At 33.4% G+C, this 27,195-nt stretch overlaps 3 protein-coding genes across 3 annotated transcripts; 1 reads left to right on the top strand and 2 right to left on the bottom strand.

Annotated features, from left to right (window-relative positions):
• Positions 1 to 8,473: 8,473 nt before the first annotated feature.
• Positions 8,474 to 9,032, bottom strand: LOC128093492 (uncharacterized). Its single transcript, XM_052710444.1, has 2 exons — positions 8,728 to 9,032; positions 8,474 to 8,656 (listed from the first exon to the last, which is right to left on the bottom strand). The coding sequence occupies exons 1-2, from the start codon at positions 8,932 to 8,934 to the stop codon at positions 8,495 to 8,497; spliced, it is 369 nt and encodes a 122-aa protein (XP_052566404.1). The 5' UTR covers positions 8,935 to 9,032; the 3' UTR covers positions 8,474 to 8,494.
• Positions 9,033 to 9,248: 216 nt separating this feature from the next.
• Positions 9,249 to 15,329, bottom strand: LOC120430772 (uncharacterized). Its single transcript, XM_039595882.2, has 3 exons — positions 15,208 to 15,329; positions 9,501 to 9,746; positions 9,249 to 9,434 (listed from the first exon to the last, which is right to left on the bottom strand). Exons 2-3 carry the CDS (start codon positions 9,699 to 9,701, stop codon positions 9,291 to 9,293), a joined length of 345 nt encoding a protein of 114 aa, XP_039451816.1. The 5' UTR covers positions 9,702 to 9,746; positions 15,208 to 15,329; the 3' UTR covers positions 9,249 to 9,290.
• Positions 13,769 to 14,390, top strand: LOC120430771 (uncharacterized). The gene is made up of 2 exons (XM_039595881.2): positions 13,769 to 14,114; positions 14,181 to 14,390. Exons 1-2 carry the CDS (start codon positions 13,884 to 13,886, stop codon positions 14,346 to 14,348), a joined length of 399 nt encoding a protein of 132 aa, XP_039451815.1. The 5' UTR covers positions 13,769 to 13,883; the 3' UTR covers positions 14,349 to 14,390.
• Positions 15,330 to 27,195: the final 11,866 nt, after the last annotated feature.

The raw sequence follows: 27,195 nt of genomic DNA, 5'->3' as shown, positions 1-27,195 counted from the left end.
TGGTCCGATTTACAATGTTAAAATATGAAACATTCGCGAAATTTTCCAATCTTTTCGAAAACAATATTTTCAAAAATTTAAAATCAAGACTAACATTTCAAAAGGCCGTAATATTGAATGTTTGGCCCGTTTTGACTTAAAAGACATCTTTTCGATCGAGTTTAGAATGTTTCAAAATTTAGAATGGAAGTTAAGATTTTTTTTTTTGAATAAAATTGTGATTTTTGGATCAACAAATTTAAAATATTGTTACACATAAAAAAAGCTCTTTTTTAAGTTATGACCAATTTTAAGAGCTTTTCAGTAATATTAGTATTTTTTTTCGATTAATTCCTTCTTTTTTTGAGAAATGAGTTTTACTCAGCGTGATGTAATTAGCCCTGATTATGCAACTCACGATATTTCGAAATCTGTTGGTTCGATTTTTAAAATTTAAAAATAATCCTCTTTGGAAAATTTTCTGCTCTTTTTATTATTATTACAATGTATTGTTTTGGACTTTATAAATTTTACTCAACATTAAAAATTAAAAAAAGAGCATTAAGCTAAATTAAAATGTTCTTATGCATTCTAAAATTTCAAAAATGTATTATTTGAATGTGTAGAAAGTTTCATAAAAGTTTCAGTTTTCAAGATTGAAAGTCGAGTTGGAAATCAACAGACCAATCAAAATAGTCAAAATATGAGTGCCAAAATGAGTTTACTTGCCAAAAATCGTATTCTTTTCTGCTGGATTGAAGAAAAATCGCATATTTCTCATGATTCCCTGCATCAATCTTAATGAATCTGGTTGCAAAAGACGAGAAAAACTTTTTGCTTTAAAATTATGAACACCAATTTTTGAGCGCGCAAAAATGTGTGAACTTTTTCTTCAAAAAACATGTTTTGGACCACGAAAAAATGAGTTTCCCCGTGTATATCAATAAAATAAACAGTTATATAGTTGATAACAGATGTGTTTACGTATATTCAACAATTTTTATTGATTTTTGACAGACTTGTTTGGCAAATAGTCCAAATTACTATCTTTTTCTAAATTTACAGTTTTCTCATAGAAAAATCAAACAAATATTGGAAAGTTGTACACAAAATTGTTGGAAATTATTTTTCTCATCCGAATCCGGCATAAGTTTTATAAAAAATGTTGATAATGAAAGAAAAAATACCTTTTTTCAAAAAATCTTAGGTTTACGCTATTTGTTCATAGGTGGCGACATGTTTCTTTTAGCTTAGCTGCAAATTCTCTATGGACATTTTCTTAATTTTCCGAAATAATGTTGTAAGGTTGTTTTTCCTTAATAAAACCATAGGTCATTTCAACAAACTTATCATTTTTCGAAAATTTTCGCGTTAGTATGTCAATAATATTGAAAGCGTTTAATTTTTTTAAATGAGTAAAATCATTGCAAATTAAACATTGCATCTTTAAATGATTTTTCAAATATTGTGCAATATATTTCTTTTTCTCTAAAATACTTTTTTTATATTTAAACTAACATTTCAGAATGTTATTATTTCATGCTTCGACCAATAGTCTTGATTTAAAAAAATCAAAATATTGTATTCGATAAGATTGGAAAATTTCACGAATATTTCAAATTTTAACATTGAAAAATCGGACCACTATTTGCTGAGATATCGACATTAGAAAATGGTGGGTTGTTTGGGTGAGACTTAGAAAACATCAATTTTACTGTTTTTGAACCTTTACATGGCAATAACTCAGCAACGAAGTTCAAAAAAGCAAAATATAGAGAATTTTCTCAGCTTTTCAAAAGTATTTTTTTTCCAATAGTGTTGCCCCACATTGTCACTAATTTAAGAAAATTAATAACTGCGATTATTTTCAAAAAAATACCTATAAATGGCTTTTACTTGAATACGGTGCACTTTATCAAATTTTCACTTGAGTACTTTCAGATTAAAAATTTGATTTCAAATTTAAAAATGATGTTGCAAATCAAGTTTTAGTGGCAAAAGTGAAATTGAAAATCACTTAAATATTTTCGACCATTTATAATTATTTTTTTCAGAGTAGTCCTTATTAATTACTATAATTTTGCCGAAGTCACCAAATTGATCAAAAAAAATCCTTCAAAAGATACAGATTTTTGAATTACCATACCTCATTTTTGTATGGACAGCTGCCAAATTTGTATGGAAAATTATATGGACAAACTAATGATGCAAAATGGCTTCTTTGGGCATACTGAAAACACTTAAAAAGTTCCAGCTTGACTCGTAAATACAAAAATTAAAATTGAAAAAAAAGACCGATTTCATAGAGACTCGCTCATTTTTTCCGTAAAAGATCACCTAGCCTAGTTAGCACTTACGCTTTTCTTACAAATGCTGGTGACCTGTTCGATGCCCAGGTATTTAAAAACGTAGGTTTTAAAGAAAACCTGGATGTATGGGTATCAAAAGATCGGAAATTTTATGCCTTTTCCGATTCCACATAGGTTGACTTGTGAATCGTGGACCGGTTCGGATGCCGGCGGATTTTCCTACGACGTAATTCCGGGTTGGTACGAAATTCCAACGAAAAATCTATTATATCGATTCAAATACCCCCAAAACGGTGTTATACCCACTCCAAAATGTTTATTTAGTAATTCTATGGTAATATATTGACATTTAGTTGAATTAAAAGTTTGCAAAATTAAGTTTAGATAAGTTTTATATAGAATTTCCAGAGTTATATAAACTTTTATACTAAGTAGTTAGTAAACTTTATATTCAATCCAAATTATTTTTTTAATCAGTCAAGGATGCCTATTTGGAGTTGGGAGACTGGATTTATGGTGATTTGTCAACAAATAACATTATTTATGTAAATTTTTCGAAAGGTGTACAAACTTTTTTGCACCTTTTTTATTTTCGTAATAGTATTTGTTATATAACTTTTTATAGAAATCATCTTTTCATGAGCTTTTTGTAGCAAAATGTTTGTCATGAGTTTCTGAACAAAACGTAGTACTAGGTTCCTGTCAAACTTTTTTTTTTACATGTTTCATCACAAAATGTGCATAGTGCCCAAGGGGTGTTTACATACTGTATAACTCATTAAACTCAAATTATGGAATATTTCATGGTCAACTAAATCTAGGCCGCATTGAATATTGAAAATATGGATACTTGAATGACATTCCAGTAATGTCGCCATATTGTTTAGATAAATCGGTAAAATAAAAAAGTAATTTGTAAGAGAGGAAATTAACAAATTTAATGTCGAACAGACTTGTTGAGTTATTTTTAAAGTAATCTAAAAATAAAAATAAATTCATTTGTATAAATATTATTCACAAAAAAACAACAGTTATTTCACACATCACTTATTTAAACACAAAGTCATTAGCACGAGTTTTGATAAATTAATGCATAAAATTAATTTCGATTATTCATAAAAAAAAAATTAAACATATAAACACATTTTAATTTTCACAGTTTTCATCTCTACTTTGCACAATTCAACTAAATCGAAAAAAAAACCACAAGCCTCACGCAAGTTCGCTTTCCAACCAAGTCAAACAAACTCAACACAGAGAAGACGAAAAACAACCACGCCGTATGTGACTCATCTGCCTTCTGTTACGCAACTGACAATCGGCAATCAACTGCACGTAAGAGTAAAGCTAGGCAGTCCTAGGGCCAAAGGGTTGAAAAACCAACAACACAAAATCCGGAACAATAACAAACACGGGTACGCTCATTAAAGGCAGAGAGAGAGCGGCAGCCACAGGTGTTGAACGAGGGGTCTTAAGGGATGAACCCTTTCGCTTTTTTTTGCTGCTGCCTCTCTACCTGAAGTAGAAAGGGTTCGAAACAATTTTAGGCCTATTTCTTCAATTTTAAACCCTTTTTTCCCTCTTTTTTTCTGCTCGACTGCTTGGATGTGCAGTGATCCGATGATGATGATGAGAGCCGTGAGAAAATATCTTGTCGAGGAGTGTGTCGTAGATGTGGCGATCTTTAAAACTCATTCGTTTTTTATCTGAAAAAATTAAACTTACTTTTAAAAGTTCGATGATTAAACAAAAAATAAAATAAATGATCAACAATTAGGTTTCATCAACCGCTTTTTTTTACCGTTTGGTTATTTATTACAATTATGCATACACGGAGAAAAAAGAGTTCCCAAAATCATGAACAAGCGTTCATGAAAATGAGAACCACGAACAAAGTGTTCAAATTTCATGGTACGTTTTTCAAAATCGTACCATAGGATTTGAACACTTTGTTCGAGGTTCTCATTTTCATGAACGCTTGTTCACGATTTTGGGAACTCTTTTTTCTCCGTGTAGTAGTTTGATATGTAAAATTCAGCTTCAATGTTTCGTTAGGATTTGAACCGATTTCTTGTTAGTTATTTTAAATTTTGTCTTTAAAAGTGTGTAAATTCACATCTTTTTATTTGTAAAGCTTGATCTTATTGTGGATGCTAAGAATGATTTGTAGACAAATTAAAGATCATCTCTTTGTTTATATGCAAAACCATTCAAATACTTATTATTGATATGTTTTATAAATTTTTATTTTATTTTATAAAATATTTTTATTTCTATCATGAATTCAACTAACTTCATGAATCAAAACTAACTACGCTTATCCGGCATTTATATCCATGGAGTTGACAAACACTTAGAAAAATTAAATTATATCATTTGTGTAGTTCACTAAAGCTATGAAAAAGTGAGTTTAAAGCACTTGAATAAGTTATTTAAGATAAGTATGATTAGTTCTTTGAGAGTCTTATTTAATAATATTTAAAAAAAATACATCATATACGTTACTGAAAGCTGCAGTAAAGTTCAACACCCCATTCCAGTTGGAATTTCATCCCTTCGAAATAGAAAAATAGAATGCACCCAGCCAAAACATCCCTCTTTTCCAACGTTTCATTACTCCACCCCTCTAACGAATGAACTTTATAGCACCAAAGCTTTCTCTTTATCCTTTTTATAGATTCATACCCTCAACACAACCATAAACCTTCGTTTTATCCTAGATAAACAAGGATAAAACGGATGTCCTTGCTATTTTGTGGGATTCGCTTTTGAACCGGTTTCTTCAGATTCATTTTTAATTGGATAGCTTTTTGGTTCAGCCTCCTGCCGGAGAGTAGCCAAATTAGAATCCGGAAGTACATTTTGCTAGGATCTATCCGTTATCCCTAATGTTTCATGCAGCTTTTCGAAATGTTGTATGCAAGAAATTTGCTATTGAAAATTTATTAACAATTTTTAATCAACATTTTTCCTACTTTTCAGAAAGTAATAAGAATAAATGAAGTTATAATAATCAAAAAATAAATACAAGAAATTTGTCGTTGAATTATAACAAAATGACCAGTTCGTTTTTTCAAACATCCATTAACTTTAATTCACAAAACAAGTTCTTCTTGATTTTCAACAGAACTTTTATGAAAAGTTAAATAAAAATATTCAAAAACTGCCTTTTTTTCTACTGACTCGATGAATTATGCAAACGAAATGAGTTAAACATTCATTTCCGTTGACGCCGAGTTTGAAAAGTGGAACGTTTTTTGCAAAAAAAAAAGAAAATATTTATATACAGAAATTCCATTTAAAAAGAGCCTTAACCGAAAAAAAAGTTCTCCGATTGGGCTCAACATTTTTCTGGGGGTTCCTTGGCCAAAATAATTTTACCCGTGTCTTTTTGTTTGGCCACTAGGGTGACCTACATCGGGCTAGGGTGGTTCGAAAAATAGCAATTTTCGTCATTTTTTGCAAAAACCACTTTTTCAAAAAATCATTTCGCCATTCAATGCGATGTTACCTGTCTTAGACGCAAAAGAAAGGTGATTAGTTTGGCTATTTGAGAAAAATAGTAAGAAGTTTCAAAAATCTAGAAAAACATTTGAAAAAGTCGTATGAAAACATAAAAATGCGTATTGACCGTGTCTGGACCAAAAAGCCTATGTCTGAAAATATTTTAATCGGATTCCTCGAAAAAATTCACTTAACATATCAAAAAATTGGCGATAATAAAAACTGAGTCGCTCAATTGTTTTCTGGGGGTTCCTTGGCGATCGGAGAACCTTTTTTTCGGTTAAGGCTCTTTTCAAATGGAATTTCTGTATATATATAAATGATGTCAACCTTGTAATTGACGACGAAATTAAATATGTATTCATTGAACACTTTACAGAAATTCAGAAAAAATTGACCCATACCGAGATGTATTTTCATTAATTTCAATTCCTGTTAAAGCTCTACAATTTAATCAACTCGAGAGTTTTTTTGAATGGGTCCTTTAAACATATAAAAGACAATAGCTAATAGGTCCATTTCAAATAAAAAAAAACTCTAGAACTTAAGAAGAATTTCAAAAGCATTTTTTAAACCCTCTTAAAAAAAATTAAATAGACTTTAGGCCGATGCAAATATTTTTAAAAGTTTTTGTCCTTCGGCTCCGGCCGGAGTCGAGGGGAGGGGGGGGGGGGGGGGGAAATAAAAAATATATAAATATTAAAATGCAATAGTTTCAACATTTGCATGGAAATAGTGTTTTAAAATGTATTTTAGACAAGTTCAGTTGTTTTGCAATTAAAGTTTTCAAAAAATGTAAAATTTAACGAAAACAAAAAAAAATAGCGAAAAAAAACTTCAGCGACAGTAGACATCAAAAATTTTCAAAAATTGAAAAGATTTTTAAATCAACCCAAACATGCTAAAAATTATTCTAAACGCAGGGGAATTTATTTTAAATTGATTTTAACTAATTGCACTTAAAGTTTCTTAAAAACATTGAAGTTTTTTGAAAAAATATTTTTTTTGCTCCCTGATTTTTCGAGCCAACTTTGAAGGGGGGGGGACAAAAACTTTAAATAAAATTTGTACCAGCCTTAAAAAATTTAAAATATTTTGCCCATAGCAATTTTACATTCAATGTCTTTTACTATTGACAAAAAAACTAAAAAAAAATACTGATTCATAGAATGTAATATAATGTAAATATGATGAATTGGTATATTTTTATTTTGAAGTGTTTCAAATTGTTTTGTTATTGTTTTTGTCAGTTGGAATCAAATACCCTGATATCATTAATTTTTAAATAACCTTAAATTTTCATTGCTTGTTGCAAGTATTATTTCCTCAATACAAAAATATAAAAAAAATGTTGAAACGAAACTTGGATTCTAATTTTCTTAAAAAAAAAACACTTTTGCGGTGTTGCGCACCTTTATTTTCATATTTTACAAAATATTTTAAAGTTATTCGAAGATCACAAAAAAAAATTAACACTGTAGAAAAATATGTATTGAATAACTTTCAATTCATTATATTTCGAATTTAATTTGTTATTAGATTACTCCCCAAGCACTTTTCTTGTCAATATTAATAATTGCAATACATCCGAGAATACCCGAAAATGTAATACAAAAATTTAAGCGGCCAGCCCTACTGCTTTGTGTTTACTGCAGAGAGGATTCTGTGAACGGATCACATTTGAATTGTCTACTCTACAACTCTGTGGAATGATGTTACACACTAAAAAATAACCGAAAAAACCGAAATAAAAAAATATTTTTTTGTTCTACATAAAAAATGACCCTTCTGGGTTACTTCAAATTTCAAAAGCACATTAAATTTCCCATAAAATTACGTGTCATATTTTTTTTTAAATCAATTTTGTGTTTTTCCGATGAATAAACTTTTTTGTCAATTTTGAGAACGCCGGGCGTCCAAATTACAATGTCCCATTTAAGCTTAATTTTTAAATCGTCACCATTTCAGGCAGTAAATTATTGAACAAACACTTCTGTTCTAAAATGGAAAGGGTCGTGCCGCCCCACCGTCACGAGATGTCTCAAAATTGACCTGGGAAACGTTATCAGGGACCAAAATTACGATGGTGCTCAAATTTCTTGCCAAGTTTTCTTGGGACTGGCTTATCCGACTAAGGTCAAACCAGTGCCATTCAATCTGGTTTTGTTGCCCATAATGTGCTATTAAATGGATTAAAGATCCAAAAAAAAGTTATGTTTGAAAAAGTGTAAAATCAAAATTTCGAAATGTTGATGTCAAATCTTAGAAATGGTCATAAAAAAAGACCTTTCCAATGAGCTTTAAACAATAAAAATCAGGCAACTATATTATTAATTATGCTGTATGATGAGAGCAAATGGGGTCCGGAAACAATATTTGACCTCTCACCTTTTCAGTGGGCCATAACGTCAAAGAGCTTGTAACTTTATTTCTAGAAAAATGCAAAATTTGTGGAATACAAACACTTGTCTGATGGCATAAAACAATTTTCCCATGCTAGTTTAATGGCTAAGGTGGAGGGGTTACCTTGGTCATAATAAACTCAAACTTGGAATTGAGTCCTATAGGATGGGTTAGTCTTCGATTTCAGGGATGTACCTGGATCTGAATGATGACAAGTAAGTCTACGCGTTAAAGGGATTTCTCTATATCAGGCTTAAGAAAAACTATCAGCACAAATGCCAAACAAATCCAACCTTTTATTACACACAGTACGCCTGTATATTGACTTGCAACCTTCCGCCGTGCACGGACGAAACTTGAACGGCGGTGGCCACGGCAGTGCCAACTCCCCCGGTCAGTACGTTGGCGTAGAACGGCACCAGGTTGTCTGACCAAACTCGGATGTAACGTATGACGGTGGCCTGCAACAAAATAAAAAGAAACTGTTTAGAAGTTCTGAGCAAAAATCATGACATCAATTAATAATACTAACCGGGGTAAACATAAAGGTTTGCATTATCGGGAACAAACTAAACGCATATCGGTTGACGTTATTGCTGAAGCACGGCGTCAACACCGGGGTGTAGGTTCCGAAGGTGTACTCGCTGGCCGGGAAGAAGTTGCTGGTGATTTGCGCCTCCGAACCCGTGAAGAACGCCCCAGCCAGGATCAGCAGCAGTAGTACGGTGGTGCGGTTCATCCTGATCGGACTTTCTGGGATCGATTCGCGGCGTTTTGGCACTTTACGACGATATTTATAAGCTTTTTAAGATGGTGGCCAAGGAGAAAGTGTCCGCAAAAACAAACAACGCGCAAATGAATGGGAAATTGGGATTAAGATAAGCCGAAAAGTGGCGGAACAAATCAAGTCTGTGCCCGGTGTCAGGGGAGCGTAATAATGGCGCTAACGAGGAGTCAAGGAACCAGTTTAATTAATGATTTCATCAATAACATAAATTTTTGATACGGGTTCAATGCATTCAATGTTTTTTGGGAACTTTTAAAGGGCGGAAATCAGTTTTATTTAATCAGTTCATTACATATATCACTTCACGTTCACACACAATAAATTTGAACATTTGCGTTGAGTTTTCCTCCGAAAATTGATGAAAGCTGAATTCGAACAGGTAAAACGGAAAGAAACGTCGCGTAAAATGGCAGCAAATTGTCTGACCAAACTCGGATGTATCGTACATTACTCTGTAAAATTAAGCATTGCATTGATAAGCCTTTTTAATCTAATGATCCCAAAGTCATTATTCTTACCATCGGTGTAAATCCCACAATCTCGGAAACGGGACCCAGGGTGACGATTTTTTTGTTGACATTCGTACTGTAGCACGGTGTCAGCGTAGGCAGATACGTCCCGAACGTGAACTCGCTGGCGGGAGCCTGGGAGGCCACTCCGGTGGCGATCAGCAGTCCCAGGAGAACCTGAATCAACGTCGAAAGCGGTCGGCAGGTCATCTTGTTTGGACCAGTGGTATATTCTTGGGCTTTTATAGTGCTTTTCTGGGAGAAAGTGGCAAAATGCAACGTTTGCAGTGGACTCCAACCATTTTTTTTAGTAGAGGAGTAGAAGAGATATTTGTATCGAAGGATGTTTCTAAATTGGGCTTATTGAAAAAAACCTGATCACAACACATTTTTCTAATTATTAACTTTATTTCTATATTTCAGAATAAAAGAAGAATCCTGGGACATTTCGTAAATCAAATGGGGTCATTCTCCGCCAACTCACACAGCAGTTGCCCCAACCCCTCTTCGATTTTCGTGAAACTTTGCTCTAAGGGGTAATTTTGGTCCCTGATCACGAATCCGAAGTCCATTTTTCGATATCCCGTGACGGGGGGGCGGTACGACTCCTTTCATTTTTCTGGTACTTTACTAAGACCATTTTTGACCAGTTTTTCGAATTTTTAATCCCTAAAACTCCATCGTGTGCGTTGGAAAGTATTTTTTCGGCAAGTTCAGCTAATTTTGCATAAAAATGACCACTTGGACGATTGTTGTGACTCGTGCATTGCAAGAATCATAATTTTTTTTTCAAAAAAAAAAAAAATTGTGGTGAGTGGGTAACCCTGCAAAGTTAGAAAAAACACGTAATTTTAAAATGAAAATTTTTGTTTTAAATGCAAAAATGACCCTTCTGGGTTATTTCAGATTCAAAAAGGACATTAAATTTCCCATAAAATGACATGTCTCACGATTTTTGACAGTTGAGTAACGGGAAATTGCAGCGATTTTACAACTATTTTTTAAACTTTTTTTTGATGAAAAATACTTTTTTTTCGGAATTTTGAGTACGCCATCAAATCGGGCGTCTAATTTTTCACAAAAGTCCTCTTGACACCAAAGTTTTATCTCTTCACGGATGCGAGCTACAAATCACTGAAAAACGTGTCTTAGTAAATAACCAGACAAATGAAAGGGGTCGTACCGCCCCACCGTCACGAGATATCAAAAAATGGACCTCGAATTCGTGATCAAAGACCTAAATTTACCCCTTAGAACAAAGTTTCACGAAAATCGAAAAAGAAAAAATCTACGTTTTCTCACTATTTTTATATATTTTTAATATTTTTTTTATACTTTATTTGGATGGAACTTTGCCCAAGCATTCACCGATAAATCCTGAATACAGTCCAGGCTCGATTATCCAAAGGCCAACAAACTTCGGATAGGGGAAAGTGGGGCAAGTGTAACAAGCTAAGGAAATGCTCGTTATAATCCATCAAAAACGTTAAAAATTTGTCGGATTTTTGTTATAATCATCTTATTCCAGGTCTTGACTAAGACTTTGATAGAAGAAGATTTTAAAAAATCCTGTTTTTTAATGTAAAAAATTGATTTAAAAAAAAAAACGTAACTTAATCCACCCTAGGGTGGTTGGTGCCTTCCTCACATTTAAAGGGTGCTATCCAAAATAGACACAAAAGGGCGATGTTTTTCAGTGTTTTATCAATTTGACTCATTATTCATACCACTAGATTGGATAGTCTTCATATTGCAGGGCACTTATATGCTTACACCTTTTGATAGGGTAGCCAGATCCCCAATCCAATTCGTGCTTGTTGAAAAGGTCTTTTGATTACCTATCCAACGATATGTCGCATGAGAGATCCGGACAACGTTTTCATCAACATATCTGAGATCCGGCCTCCAAAAAGTGCATAAATAACACTTAAGTGCTTATAACTTTTGATAGGGTTGTCAGATCTTCAATGTCTTGGACGCGTTGGAAAGGTCTTTTGATTACCTATCCAACGATAGGTCGCATGAGAGATCCGGACAACGGTTTCATCAACATATCTGAGATCCGGCCTCCAAAAAGTGCATAAATAACACTTAAGTGCTTATAACTTTTGACAGGGTTGTCAGATCTTCAATGTCTTGGACGCGTTGGAAAGGTCTTTCAAATATATTTCTAAAAATGTATAAAATGACAGGTTTTCTTACAAAAACCACCCTTTTTACAATCTTCCGAACTTTAGTCAAAACTGTTTTTTTAGCATAACTTTTGAAGTACTTAACAAAACTGCATAATTTTTAATAGCGACTTATGGGACCCCAAGACGGATCGAATGACGCCAAAACGGACAAAATCGGTTCAGCCAATGTCGAGATAATCGAGTGCATATTTTTTGGTGCACAGACCCACATCCCTACACACACACACACACACACACAGACATTTGCTCAGAATTTGATTCTGAGTCGATAGGTATACATGAAGGTGGGTCTAGGAGGTCTAATTGAGAAGTTCATTTTTCGAGTGATTTTATAGCCTTTCCTCAGTAAGGTGAGGAAGGCAAAAATGATTTTCCGTACGTTCTTCTCAACTAGTGGGGCAAGACGAACAACCCGTTGGGGCAAGAGGAACAATGCATGAAATAACATGTTAATTTGCTAACAATTGAACTGTTATCACTTGGGTACATCAGATTAGAATGCATTTGAAACGTTTCTTTAATTTTTAGATTAATTAATAATATTTTACTAAAAAATTGATCGTTTATACAAAAACAAATTATTACTAAGATGAAAAAAGGAAATTTTCATAATATCACTATATTTTGTACGGATTTTTTTTTTTTATCAATTGTTTATCAGTTTTTAAGTACTTTTATGTATTTATTTCCCAATAAAATATGATGTTGCAGCAATTCGTATTTTTTTCCATAATAAAAATCCATATGGTACACTTGCCCCACCTGGACAAGGTTTTTTAAAAGCTCTCAACAAAAATAGCCAAAAGTTAAATCATACTTTATAATAGGTGCAAGTCATTGGTAGGGACACTACTGATCTAGGAAAAATAGCATTTTGATAAAATGAGCCTTAAATCGAACCCCAAGCCTTATTTTGTACTTTCCAAATATTATAAGAAAACAAAGGTTTTGAAAAAAACTTCATTAAATCTCATGCCCCGTGGCGTTTACGTCGTTTTGGCGGTTATGTGGTAGTAGAATCAGCTAATTGCATTGCTAGCAACAATTCCTCATACTGGAAATAATCAAAATTGTAAAAATTACGGCCGTACGAGCGATTGTTCCTCTTGCCCCATATGGTCGTCTTGCCCCACCTTCCCCTAATCGAATCACGAAAAAAATATGTTTTCCTTGTCTTATTTTTGATTGACGTGTTTTTTGTTTTTTGTTTTTTTGTTTTTTGTTTTTTGTTTTTTGTTTTTTGTTTTTTGTTTTTTGTTTTTTGTTTTTTGTTTTTTGTTTTTTGTTTTTTGTTTTTTGTTTTTTGTTTTTTGTTTTTTGTTTTTTGTTTTTTGTTTTTTGTTTTTTGTTTTTTGTTTTTTGTTTTTTGTTTTTTGTTTTTTGTTTTTTGTTTTTTGTTTTTTGTTTTTTGTTTTTTGTTTTTTGTTTTTTGTTTTTTGTTTTTTGTTTTTTGTTTTTTGTTTTTTGTTTTTTGTTTTTTGTTTTTTGTTTTTTGTTTTTTGTTTTTTGTTTTTTGTTTTTTGTTTTTTGTTTTTTGTTTTTTGTTTTTTGTTTTTTGTTTTTTGTTTTTTGTTTTTTGTTTTTTGTTTTTTGTTTTTTGTTTTTTGTTTTTTGTTTTTTGTTTTTTGTTTTTTGTTTTTTGTTTTTTGTTTTTTGTTTTTTGTTTTTTGTTTTTTGTTTTTTGTTTTTTGTTTTTTGTTTTTTGTTTTTTGTTTTTTGTTTTTTGTTTTTTGTTTTTTGTTTTTTGTTTTTTGTTTTTTGTTTTTTGTTTTTTGTTTGTTTTTTGTTTTTTTTTTTGTTTTTTTTTTTGTTTTTTGTTTTTTTTTATGATTTTAAAATTATGAATTAGAATCCTGTGAGAACCACTGAAATGTTCCCGTGTTCAGATTGGTTTCAATACGAGAGCAGAGCCCAAATCAACCGAAACCCCAAACTTGACCTGGCGTTGACAATTCCAGTTTTCACTAATTGCTCGTTTCGGTGCTTTCCCACTGCGTCGCGGCTTTCGTTTGCGATAAACGCAAAGTAATTCGTATATTTCACTTTCAATTGGTGTCGATAACAACCAATCAACCGTGTGTTTCTGTCACCAACTTCCGGAGAGTGACACACTTTTCGGAAATCGCCCAAAATCGAGTTGTATAAATAGCTTTGTTAAACGGACGACCGCCAGGACACCGCAGGGATCTGCCCTTGGATGCGGATCATCATGGCCACCAACAAGGTGAGGGGTCAGCTCTTCGGATTACTTGTGCTAGCACTGTTAGCGCTACGGACTAGGGACGTCAACGGGCAGGCCAGTTCCTACGCGAATGAGGTCATCCTCGGTGGAATCACCGCAGCCACCAACACGCTCTGCTGGACGGAGTCGGTCAACGTGCGGACCTTTTTCCGGGTGCCGGCACGGGCACTGACCTTCACATCGGCGGTAAGTGGGAGCACGTAGGAAGACATTTTTAGCTTCTAAATTACTGTTTTTTTTTATTACTCACAGACGGCCGTGACCTACATCCACTGCTGGAACAATCTGCCGCTGCATCCGTTTACGGCCAGCATCGTGGCTGGTGGAATTGGAAATGCCGGAGCCAACACCATTGCACTGTCCGGCGTCACCGGCAAGCTGGTGGCCACCTGCGAGGCTTACTGTGTCATGATTGGATGAATCACTATTGTTTGTGCTAGTTTAGTTATTTATTATATTTTATAAAATAGATCGAAAATTTGTAAAAAAAAAAGTATGAAAACTATTTGTGCAGATAACTCTTTCATGTTCGACAAGTCAGCTGTTCAATTATAATAACGATCACCCGGAGGCAAGTAGTTGCTGTCTCAAATTAACCCAAACTAAAAAAATCCAAGGTTAAACAATTTTTCATCCATCCCGTCCTAAAAGAAGGGGTATCATCATGGATAGTTGAATTGGTTCGCTTTTCAAACGAAAGTGAAAAAAAAATCTGTTGAAAAAAAAACACTTTCCATAAACTTTTTTTTCCTTCCCAGCGATTCTTCTGTTTAGACATGGTTTTAATCCATAAATAAATTATTATGATCCAGTCGTTTGATAGACGAGCACAACCAAAAAGGGGCTCACATTTCAGAGGTGCAGATGTCGTGGGTTGTTTTTTGTATGTTTGGAATATGGCCAAGAATATGATAATTGATAGTTCGAATCTAAAAAAAAAACAAGTTCAACTACATAGTTGAGGGCATGTTCAAAATTTTACTATTGTTTGTGTAGAAAATGGACTTTTAGAAAAAAAATCGTTGAACTGCTTTAAACTACTCTTACGATTCACAGAAAACTCTTCCCCAAACTTGAATACATTGTTAGCTCCCTTTCCAGCACAAAAATGCAAATAACTTCCTTTCAACTGCTCGCCTAGACCACACCTTGGATTCGAAATTAAGTCGTTACGTAACGACGCCGGACGACGAACCCCATCTGCATCCCGCCCGTCAAAGATTGCATCGCAACCAACTGCTTTCTCATAAATTAAAGCAATCTGCTGCTGTTCGAATACCTGCGGTGATGTCCCAGCTTGAGCTCTTGATTTATTCTTCCGTTTTCACTTTCACGCATTGCGCGTATAGTTTGCTTCCTCGGATCATCGCCAGCAGTGCAGCAGCAGATGTTGGACGGTTGAAAGTAAAAGTTCTTTGGCTACTCTGATTCCTTGGAGTAGCCTGTTCGATTTTAAAAGATTCCATCTTCAGAGAGGATTTACTAGCAAGCTGCGTGGTTGCTGTTGTTGAAGGCAGTATAAGTTATCAAAAAATGAATCATGCTTTTGAAAAACAAAATATTGAGTAATTCAACAATGGGTAATTGTCCGCCAACTCACACAGCAGTTGCCCCGACCCCTCTTCGATTTGCGTGAAACTTTGTCCTATGGGGTAAGTTATGGGGTAAGTTGTCCCTGATCATGAATCCGAGGTCCGTTTTTTGATATCTCGTGACGGAGGGGCGGTACGACCCCTTCCATTTTTGAACATGCGAAAAAAGAGGTGTTTTGCAATAATTTGCAGCCTGAAACGGTGATGAGATAGAAATTTGGTGTCAAAAGGACTTTTATGTAAAATTAGACGCCCGATTTGATGGCGTACTCAGAATTCCGAAAAAACGTATTTTTCATCGAAAAAAAAAACACTAAAAAAGTTTTAAAAATTCTCCCATTTTCCGTTACTCGACTGTAAAAAATTTTGGAACATGTTATTTTCCCGAGCAGGGGTAAATAACACGGGAATACCAAATTTTGGTATTACTTGGGCAAATAACAGCGACCAAAATGTGCTCTTGGTTGCCCAGTAATAGATGGTAAAATACCATGAAATCATACCAAAATCTTGTATGTGTAAGGGCACAACAATACCAAACCATGTTATTCCAAAGGTAAAATAATACCTCAAAATAAAACCATTTCAATACCAAGTTGAGGTCTTCTGGATTTTTGAACATTGCTTGAATACCAAAACTTGGTATTGCCATGGTTTTATTTTGAGGTATTATTTTACCTTTGGAATAACATGGTTTGGTATTGTTGTGCCCTTACACATACAAGATTTTGGTATGATTTCATGGTATTTTACCATCTATTACTGGGCAACCAAGAGCACATTATGGTCGCTGGTATTTGAACAAGTAATACCAAAATTTGGTATTTTCATACCATTTTTAGTGCAGCAGTTGCAGTTAGTGAAAAAACGGAAATTATTCATATGCAACAGCCAAATCTACTCACCTGATGATTCCATGTTGTTATTAGTGATATTCTTCACCACACCGAATGCATTTGTCATTGATGAACGGCCTGTGCTTGAAGTTCTTGAAGCTTCTGAAAAATAACAAGATTGAAAAATAAGTATTATTAAAATGAAACTGAATTGAAATTCACCAAAATTCATTAATCTGTCGATTGACTCGTTTTTCAAAGTATTTGGTTATCCCGACTTAGAGATATTTCAACGTTTTTGAAAAAAATATTAGTGGGTTTATCACACTAATTTTTAAAATCATCTTTAACATTTTTGGGTTTCAAGTCATTTTAGCGCAAAATTAATTAAGTCGTAAATTTTTTTTAACAAATTTCCCATAGTTTCAGAGAAAATTGATGAAACCTTTCAATATTCAAATAATACCAAAATGTGCCATCCTGACTTAGAAAATTTTCCACAATTTCAAGTCATTTCTGTAGGGGGTATATCAAAAATGTTTAAAATCAACTTTGAAATTTCCGGTTTTTAATGAAAGCATTCGCTTTGAGACATCATTTTAGCGCAAAATTAATTATTTTGTCAAAATTGGTCAAAATTTTCCCATAGTTGCAGAGGAATTTGATAAAATACTGTAATACCAAAAGAATACCAAAATGTGGTGTACGACCATTGACAAATTCTGCAATTTTGCAATATCAAAACAATACCTTAAATTGGTATGATACCATATTTTGCTCTTGCATAATCTTAAGACAAATTTTATAGGGTCCAGGAATACCAAAATTTGGTATTGATACCAGAGAAAGGTTTTATTACGCATTTCCCTTGTTATTTACCCATGCTCGGGTTATGGGAAATTTAATGTACTTTTCGAATCCCCAGAAGGGTCATTTTTTCATTTAGAACAAATTTTTTCATTTTAAAATTTCGTGTTTTTTCTAACATTGCAGGGTTATTTTTTAGAGTGTAACAATGTTCAACAAAGTTGTAGAGCAGACAATTACAAAAAATTTGATATATAGACATAAGAGGTTTGCTTATAAACATCACGAGTTATCGCGATTTTACGAAAAAAAAGTTTTGAAAAAGTTGGTCGTCATCGATCATGGCCGTTCATAGTCACCCGCGATAGACACGGACGACGAAACGAAGAAAAATGCAAAAAGTAACTTTTGAAGGAATTTTTTGATCGATATGGTGTATTGGGCAATGTTGTAGGTTGGATATGGACTACACTGGGAAAAAATGATACACGGTAAAATTTTTTTTGTGATTTTTTATTTAACTTTTTATCACTAAAACTTGATTTGCAAAAAAACACTATTTTTAATTTTTTTTATGTTTTGATATGTCTTAGAGGACATAAAATGCCAACTTTCCAGAAATTTCCAGGTTGTGCAAAAAATCTTTTAGCGAGTTATGAATTTTTGAATCATTACTGATTTTTTTCAAAAAATCGAAAAATTGGTCGCAAACAATTTTCATCTTCATTTTTTGATGTAAAATCAAATTTGCAATCAAAAAGTATTTTGGTGAAATTTTGATCAAGTGCACCGTTTTCAAGTTAAATCCATTTTTAGGTGACTTTTTTGAAAATAGTCGCAGTTTTTCATTTTTCAAAATAAGTGCATTTGTTTGCCCACTTTTGAAAAAAATATTTATGAAAAGCTGAGAAAATTCTTTTTTTTTGCATTTTTTGACTTTGTTGATACAACCCTTAGTTGCTGAGATATTGCCATGCAAAGGTTTAAAAACTAGAAAATTGAAGTTTTTTAAGTCTTACCCAAACAACACACCATTTTCTAATGTCGATATCTAAGCAACTTATGGTCCGTTTTTTAATGTAGAAATATGAAACATTCGTAAAATTTTGCGATCTTTTCGAAAAAAAATATTTTCAAAATTTTTAAACCAAGATTATCTCTTTTAAAGGGCCAAACATTCAATATTACGCCCTTTTAAAATGTTTAAATTTAAGTTTTTTCTGTCGGGAGCAATTTTATTCAAATTGATTTTTATTTAAAATGAGTAAGAAATAAATGATGTAGTTTTCATAAAACCTTTTAGTAATAGATTTTGTCAAGAATAAGCTTAAAAAAGCAAATTATTTATACAGATAACGGAGTTCGCTGCAAATATTTTTGAAATATTGAAAAATATCTCAAAACAGCAAAAAAAATGTTTACTTAATTTCAATTGTTTGAAGAAATTTTAAGAAAAACGTTTTAAATTTTGTGTGTGTTTCAAATCATTTTATAATATTTTGTAAGATATTTCCAAAAAATTGCACAATAAAGCAAAAAGTGTTTAAATACTATTTATTATTAAATTTTAATTTTAAAATGTATCTTTGTTTTTCCTTCCTATAATCCAGATAAATGAATCTTATTTGCAATTCTAGTTTTTTTAATTTGATTATTTTTAAATGTTCTGATGAATATAATGTTATGTTTTTTGCATTTTCAACTTTTATCAAACATTAGTTCCGGCCCACCACTGCTTCAGAAAAATCAGATCTGGCCCACAGGGCCAAAAGGTTGGCCACCCCTGTTTTACAACCACTAGATCATTTTGTACATTTTTTGGCCCTTTTAGATAATTGTAGAGCTTGTCAAAATGAATATTTTATTCTTGAAAAACTGATTTTGGTCATTTCAATCAAAAGTTATGGGCAAAAAACGATTTAAAAATACTAATTTTCAAATTGAGATTAAATGAGCTAAACAAAAACGACCTCCGAGATATTTTCAGCAAATGTACTCTTGAATGTGTACTTTCAGATGCTTTTAAGAGCGAGGTCAAACTCCACCATCTTTTCAAGTTATTCACATTTCAAAATGGCGTCTGTTTTGTCGTATTTTGGCAATAACTTTCGTTTAGAAGGTTTAGGTTCGCTCAAGAAAAGATAAATGTGTGTTTTGATAAGCTCTACAAATGTCTAGAGGACTTCATCTTGCTACGACATAAGCCTGAGTTGATAAATTGAAAAAACTCGTTTTTCCATTAACACCTCAACCTTAATTACAAAAATGGCTCTAAAAACTTCCCGTTTTAAGATAGAGCTTTGTGTTTTTTAGCAAAGTTGCTCAGAATGGTATTGCCTACAATTTTTCTGAAGACACCGAAGCGTTATCTCGTCATCCCGCCAAAATAAAAATTCTGAACCACCCTAAAATTTGGACCACCCTAATGTACACCATCCAAAAGATGCCCCTATTGACCCTGATCATTTGTCCCCAAGACACCAAAGCTCTAAATCTTAACGTGTGGCCGCTATCAATTTTGTCACGCTAGATTTCGGTTTCTAACCACTGTTCACTGAGTTATAAAATCACTCTAATAATGAAATTCTTAATTTGACCTCCTAGACCCACCTTCGCTATCAAAAATCAAAGAATTTAGTTAAGTACTTCAAAAGTTATGCTAAAAAATGATTTTGAATAAAGTCCGGAAGATTGTAAAAAGAGTGGTATTTATAAGAAAACCCGTCATGTTATACATTTTCAGAAAGGTATTTGAAAAACCTTTACTTTCAAAGATCTGACAAACTTATCAAAAGTTATGAGCACTTCAGTGTTATTTATTCACTTTTTGGAGGCCGGATCTCAGATATTTTGATGAAAACGTTTTCTGGTTCTATGATGCAATCTGTCGTTGGATAAATAATAAATGTTGTCAAAACCGCTTCGTTTTTGGAAAATCTGTGTAATGCTGCGTCAGATTTGAAAACTCTGTGTTTGTCTGTGCATCACAAAATGTCTGCACGGAGAAAAAAGAGTTCCCAAAATCGTGAACAAGCGTTCATGAAAATGAGAACCACGAACAAAGTGTTCAAATTTCATGGTACGTTTTTCAAAATCGTACCATGGGATTTGAACACTTTGTTCGAGGTTCTCATTTTCATGAACGCTTGTTCACGATTTTGGGAACTCTTTTTTCTCCGTGTGGACACAACTTCAAAAATCTGTGAGACACAGACAAATCTGTGTACCTAGCATCCCTGAGTCCAACGCCAATCACCCCTCTTGCGGTTACGGAACAGCAAGTGCCAGCGAGGTACAATGCCCAAAAACACTCCTCATTTTGCCCATAATTTGCACATTGTGTGGCAAAAAATTAACACATCAATCGGCAAGCATTGCAACAAAACTGTAAAGAAAGTGAAAGCCCTTTCTGTTTGCGTACAATGCAACAGTGCAAAATTACAAACCTTTGCGCACGCACCCTACCTGAACTCACCTTCGGTGAGATTCATAACTGATCAAAGGAAAGGTTGATTACAATGCTTTTGGAAAGGGTTCAACTGAACCTTGTGTGGAATCATTCTTTTCTCATTTAAATTTTCACTTCCACCCAGAAAAGATTTTTTTTTTCTATTTCATTGAGGAAGAGATTTGCATTTTAAGGAAGTGCCGGCTAGAGAATGAATCGAACAAAAAAGTAGAGTTTCTTCCTGCGTCATTGTGTCATGGGAAGGATGAGGAACGTTTCATATGAGAAAGTAAACTGTACTGACTTTCCCTGTATAGGCCGAGGATTTGAAAGAATGGAAACAAAAGCTCACCGATGAGATTTTTATTTCTTCGCGAAAATTAAAATCTCAAAAAACTTTTCAAACTCCATTACGTTTTTTCTACTTAATTAAGCGGTTGCTTGAATTTCCTCTCCTTCCCACAGGCTCTTCTAACGTTGAGCAATCCCTGTCTAGGATGACGATCGTCGTTTCGTTTGAAGCACTTCCGCATGTCACGTGTGAAAACTGCGGCGACGAGACACCGTGAGAAAGTGAAAAGAAAGGATTAGGATCGGGTGTTCTGTACCTGGGATCGGAGAAAAGAGAGAAGTGCCCCTTGAATATTCATCGTGGCGCGCCGGCAAACTGATGGGCAAGACAATGCCGGCGCTGGCGGGGACATGATGAGTCGAAGAAAGGAGTGAGGAGTCGTATGAGAAGTTTGTCAGCGCTATGCTAATCACTCGGCTTTGAATAGTATCTCGGGGTGTATCGATTACAAATTTGTCATCTCATTTAGAAGCAATTAAAAACGATTTATTTTTCTTCTGAAGGGAGAACGTTAACGGGGTTTGATATTCGTTATTTCTCATACAAATTTGTCTTTAAGGGAAGAATTTCTAGAAGATAATGTTTTGCCTCCGAACACATTGGAGCAGTTCTGAAGAATTGCTTTAAACTGTTTTTGATTTGTTTGATCATAATGGAAATTTGTCCATCGATTCCTTAAGTCAAAAAAGCTGATCTGACCAATCCTCCACGAAATTGGTATTTTTTCTTCAATTTTAATTTTTGTATTTTTTAGTCCGACTGAAACTTTTTTGGTGCCTTCGGTATGCATAAAGAACCCATTTGGCATCATTAGTTTGTCCATATAATTTTCCATACAAATTTCGCAGCTGTCCATACAAAAATGATGTATGAAAATTCAAAAATCCGTATCTTTTGAAGGAATTTTTTGATCGATTTGGTGTCTTCGGCAAAGTTGTAGGTATGGATACAGACTACACTGGAAAAAAAATGATACACGGTAAAAAGAATTTGGTGATTTTTTTATTTAACTTTTTATCACCAAAATTTGATTTGCAAAGAAACACTATTTTTATTTTTTTTATTTTTTGATATGTTTTAGAGGACATAAAATGCCAACTTTTCAGAAATTTCCAGGTTGTGCAAAAAATCATTGACCGAGTTATGAATTTTTTAATCAATACTGATTTTTTCAAAAAATCGAAATATTGGTCGCAACATTTTTTCAACTTCATTTTTCGATGTAAAATCAAATTTGCAATCAAAAAGTACTTTACTGAAATTTTGATAAAGTGCACCGTTTTCAAGTTAAATCCATTTTTAGGTAACTTTTTTGAAAATAGTCGCAGTTTTTCATTTTTTTAAATAAGTGCACATGTTTGCACACTTTTGGAAAAAATATTTTTGTAAAGCTGAGAAAAATCTCTATATTTTGCTTCTTCGGACTTTGTTGATACGACCTTTAGTTGCTGAGATATTGAAATGCAAAGGTTTAAAAACAGGAAAATTGATGTTTTCTAAGTCTCACCCAAACAGCCCACCATTTTTTAATGTCGATATCTCAGCAACTAATGGTCCGATTTTCAATGTTAATATATGAAACATTTGTAAAATTTTCCGATCTTTTCGAAAACATTATTTTCAAAATTTTAAAATCAAGACTAACATTTTAAAAGGGCGTAATATTGAATGTTTGACCCTTTTGAAATGTTAGTCTTGATTTGAAAATTTTGAAAATATTGTTTTCGAAAAGATCGGAAAATTTCACAAATGTTTCATATATTAACATTGAAAATCGGACCATTAGTTGCTGAGATATCAACATTAAAAAATGGTGGGCTGTTTGGGTGAGACTTAGAAAACATCAATTTTCCTGTTTTTAAACCTTTGCATTTCAATATCTCAGCAACTAAAGGTCGTATCAACAAAGTCCGAAGAAGCAAAATATAGAGATTTTTCTTAGCTTTTCAAAAATATTTTTTCCAAATGTGTGCAAACATGTGCACTAACTTAAAAAAATGAAAAACTGCGACTATTTTCAAAAAAGTTACCTAAAAATGGATTTAACTTGAAAACGGTGCACTTTATCAAAATTTCAGTAAAGTACTTTTTGATTGCAAATTTGATTTTACATCGAAAAATGAAGTTGAAAAAATGTTGCGACCAATATTTCGATTTTTTGAAAAAATCAGTATTGATTAAAAAATTCATAACTCGGTCAATGATTTTTTGCACAACCTGGAAATTTCTGAAAAGTTGGCATTTTATGTCCTCTAAAACATATCAAAAAATAAAAAAAAAAATTAAAAATAGTGTTTTTTTGCAAATCAAATTATAGTGATAAAAATTTAAATAAAAAAATCACCAATTTTTTTTTACCGTGTATCATTTTTTTCCAGTGTAGTCTGTATCCATACCTACAACTTTGCCGAAGACACCAAATCGATCAAAAAATTCCTTCAAAAGATACAGATTTTTGAATTTTCATACATCATTTTTGTATGGACAGCTGCGAAATTTGTATGGAAAATTATATGGACAAACTAATGATGCCAAATGGGTTCTTTGGGCATACCAAAGGCACCAAAAAAGTTTCAGTCGGATTAGAAAATACAAAAAAAAATCGAATGACCGAAATCCTAGAGAACTGCTCATCTGCATCTTTGCACAGTTGTCAGCAAATTTAGCTTTTTTTTTATTGAGGGTTAGTGTTAGTGCTTTTCATATAAAAAGCTGTAAAATGAATACAATAAGAGATAGAAATTTAGTGTCTTAAGAAAATTTGTTCAGAATGTCCATCACTACAATACCATCAAAGACAGTACCTCTATCAAGTTTAGATTCAGAGATAGTATATATTGAAAAATATGAATATTTAGGAACGGGTGCGGGACATTTCGCCGAATGTCGTTTCGTCAACGGTCATTTCGCCGAAGGTCATTTCACCGAATGTCGTTTCGCCGCATGGGACGTTTCGCCGAATTGACAAATAATCGCGTAATAAATATATAAAATGGACACAAATGGTATTAAAATATTTTGAAAAAGTATAATATCCCTAAAAGGTGATTTTTGAATCTTCAAAAAAAATTTTTTTTTGTTTCTTAGTATGTTATTTTTATAAGTTTATGCATTATTGTTTGCATACACAATCGCTTAAAATTTGTTTTGGCATTCTTTCAAATTTAAGCAGTTAGGTATTTAATTTCAGCATACAATTTCTGTGAGTTTTTGCATTAATTTCTGTTTGTTTTTTGCATTCTTGTTTAAATATATTAATTGAATTATTTCTGTGAGTTTTTGCGTTCTGTTAACCATGAGCAGTTCTTTTAATTTTCTGCTTATCATTTTGATAAATTTCTGTTAGTTTTTGCATTCTTTGTTTTTTAAGCATATTATTTGTATATTTTTGTAAGTTTTTGAATTCTTTCAAACATGAGCAGTTCTTTTGGTTTTCAGCACAACATTTTGCAAAATTGCTGTTAGTTTTTGCATTCTATATTTTTGGCATACTTTTCAAATATTTCGGTGAGTTTATGCATAATTAGTTTTTCAAAATATTATTTCTATAATTTTTGGGAGGTTGGGCATTCTTTCAAACATGAGCAGTTCTTTTTATTTTTAGCATAACATTTAGAAAAATTTCTGTTGGTTTTTGCATTCTTATTTTTTTAAGCAAATTATTTGTATTATTTCTGTGAGTTTATGAATTCTTTGAAACATGAGACGTTCTTTACTTTTTTAAATTATTATATTATTATCTTGCCACTCCTTCTCAACTTTGCATGATGAGTGAATCACGAGATGGCACTGCATTCCTTTGTGGACCATCATTCAGTGAGGTACTCCTGGATTTTAGCTCCTGAAAAGTGCTTAAAAAGTGCAAAAATGCCTCAGGGCAAGAAAAAGAGGCGGTCATCACCAGCCGGTTCGGCAGATTTGAAGAAGCTAAAGAATGCCGAAGCGCTACCTGCAAAGCCAGGCAGTTTGAGCAAGGACGCTCAAAAATTGTCTGGAAACCAGTTCGCTACCCTCCCTGTGGACGTGAGCGAGAAGGAAGAATTGGAACGACGGGAAAAGTTGCCACCCATTTTTGTGAAAACATCGTCATCGGATTCGGTGCGAAAGTGGCTGACCGGGTTTATCAAATCTGGTGCTTTACGAGCTTCCATTCGCTTGTGTGCTGATGGACTCAAAATTCTGCTACCTACCAGAAAGGATTACAACTACGTTCGGAATTTCCTGAACAACACAAAGATTGAATACTACAGCCATGATGATCCAGGTAAACGACCCATGAAACAGGTCCTCCGAGGCCTGTACGACATGGATGTGAGTGTGCTGAAAGAAGAGCTCAAAACTCTCAAGTTGAACGTGATCGAAGTCTTCAAGATGACGAGACACAACAAGGACATCAAGTATCGTGATCAAATGTACCTGGTTCATCTCGAGAAAGGATCGACAACGCCGTCTGAGCTGAAAGCAGTTCGGGCTATTTTCAACATCATCGTGACTTGGGAACGTTATCGTCCAGTGCACCGTGACGTGACGCAATGTTCGAACTGTTTGCAGTTTGGACATGGGTGGAAGGAACTGTTTCATCAAGAGTCGTTGGGCAACCTGCGGAGGTGAGCACAAAACTCAAGCATGCGAAACAATCAACGAGAACATCGAAGCGAAATGCTTCAATTGCGGCGGCGACCATTCTACCAAGAATCGAAGCTGCCCAAAACGAGCTGAGTTTGTAAAAATTCGGCAGCAAGCGACGACGAGGCACCAACCAAATCGTCGCAAAACACCACCAGCATACACGGACGTGGATTTTCCTGCTTTGGCGTCACCAGGAGCAGGATCTACTCGAGTTGTTCCAAATCTGCAGCCATTGCCGTTGAATCAGCAGCAAAGAGTTACAGAGCATACAACACCTCCAGGCTTCAGTCAGCAACCGAGGGAAAACCAACCAACATCAACGGGTGAAGGCAGTAGTGATCTGTTTTCACCACAAGAACTTCTGAACATTTTCATCGAGATGACAACAACTCTGCGTGGGTGCAAAACTCGTGCGGAACAAGTAAGAACTCTTGGAGCATTCTTCTTAAAATACAGTTCGTAGTTTACTCGTTCTAGTGATTTTGAATATTTCAATGGATTTTTTTTTTAGTTTTAGGTTAGGATTAGCTGTTAAAGTGATTTTTTTTTCTTTTTTACCCAAATGTATTCAATTCAATGCAATAATGTAAAACAATTTGAAGCAAATAAATAAATGTGATCAGTTAATAATAAAACGAAAAATACAACAAAGATGAAGAGCGTTAGGCCATACAACTTATCATGTAAAAGAAATGTAATTATTATAAGAATGTTCAATAAAGACATATTTAATTAAAAAAAAAAATTAAAAAAAAGATGGCACTGCAGCGAACAAATAGCATAAATTATACAAAAAAGTTAATTTTTATTCAATTTGGCGAAACGTCCATTCGGCGAAACAACATTCGGCGAAATGACCGTCGGCGAAACGTACCAAATCCATTTGCTTCTCAGACCACTGTGCATTTGGTATCATCATACACATCTGAAGGCTGTCCATAGAATAGAATAGAATAGAATCTTTTTTATCCTTGTCTATCTCAGAAAAAAAATATTTGAAAGGCTTAATGTCTTAATATCCAGTCATTTCCAAATGTGCATGGTGTTTTTAAAATATAATAAGGCTGGTACAAATATTTTTAAAAGTTTTTGTCACCCCCCCCCCTTCAAAATTGGCCCGAAAAATCAGGGGGCAAAAAAAAAAATGTTTACAATAAACTTCAAAACTTCAATGAAAATTCAAGTGCAACCAGCTGAAATCAAATTATAATACATTCTTCTGCGTTTAAAATCATTTTTAGCATGTTTGGGTTTATTAAAAAATCTTAAGATTTTTTGAAAATTTTCGATGCAAAACCTTTTTTTTCGATACAATTTTTGTTTTTGTCAGATCTTAGATTTTTTTGAAAACTAATGATTGCAAAACAACTGAACTAGTGTAAAATGCATTTTAAAACACTTTTTTCATTTAAATGTGAAGACTATGGCTTGTTATTTAAATTTTTATATTTTTTTATTTTTTTGCCCCCCCCTTGACCACGGCCAGGGCCGAGGGACAAAAACTTTTTTTAATATTTGCATCGGCCTAATGTGTTTTTTTTATTGAATGTGAGGAAATTTGACCAGTTTTTTTTACTTCCAAATAAAGAAGTCGGATCAATAG

The sequence above is a fragment of the Culex pipiens genome, chromosome 3 (assembly GCF_016801865.2).
Source record: "Culex pipiens pallens isolate TS chromosome 3, TS_CPP_V2, whole genome shotgun sequence".
Taxonomy (NCBI): Eukaryota; Metazoa; Arthropoda; class Insecta; order Diptera; family Culicidae; genus Culex; species Culex pipiens.
Note: the sequence above shows the minus strand (reverse complement) of the source record. Positions and strands in the feature narration are given on the sequence as shown.

Excerpts from the sequence above, each read along its gene's own strand:
- LOC128093492 (XM_052710444.1), bottom strand. The coding sequence starts at position 8,934 with ATGAACCGCACCACCGTACTACTGCTGCTGATCCTGGCTGGGGCGTTC. Across the intron at positions 8,657-8,727 it reads AAACCTTTATGTTTACCCCG|GCCACCGTCATACGTTACAT; the intron begins GTTAGTATTATT and ends ATTTTGTTGCAG.
- LOC120430772 (XM_039595882.2), bottom strand. The coding sequence starts at position 9,701 with ATGACCTGCCGACCGCTTTCGACGTTGATTCAGGTTCTCCTGGGACTG. Across the intron at positions 9,435-9,500 it reads TTGTGGGATTTACACCGATG|AGTAATGTACGATACATCCG; the intron begins GTAAGAATAATG and ends TTAATTTTACAG.
- LOC120430771 (XM_039595881.2), top strand. The coding sequence starts at position 13,884 with ATGCGGATCATCATGGCCACCAACAAGGTGAGGGGTCAGCTCTTCGGA. Across the intron at positions 14,115-14,180 it reads CACTGACCTTCACATCGGCG|ACGGCCGTGACCTACATCCA; the intron begins GTAAGTGGGAGC and ends TATTACTCACAG.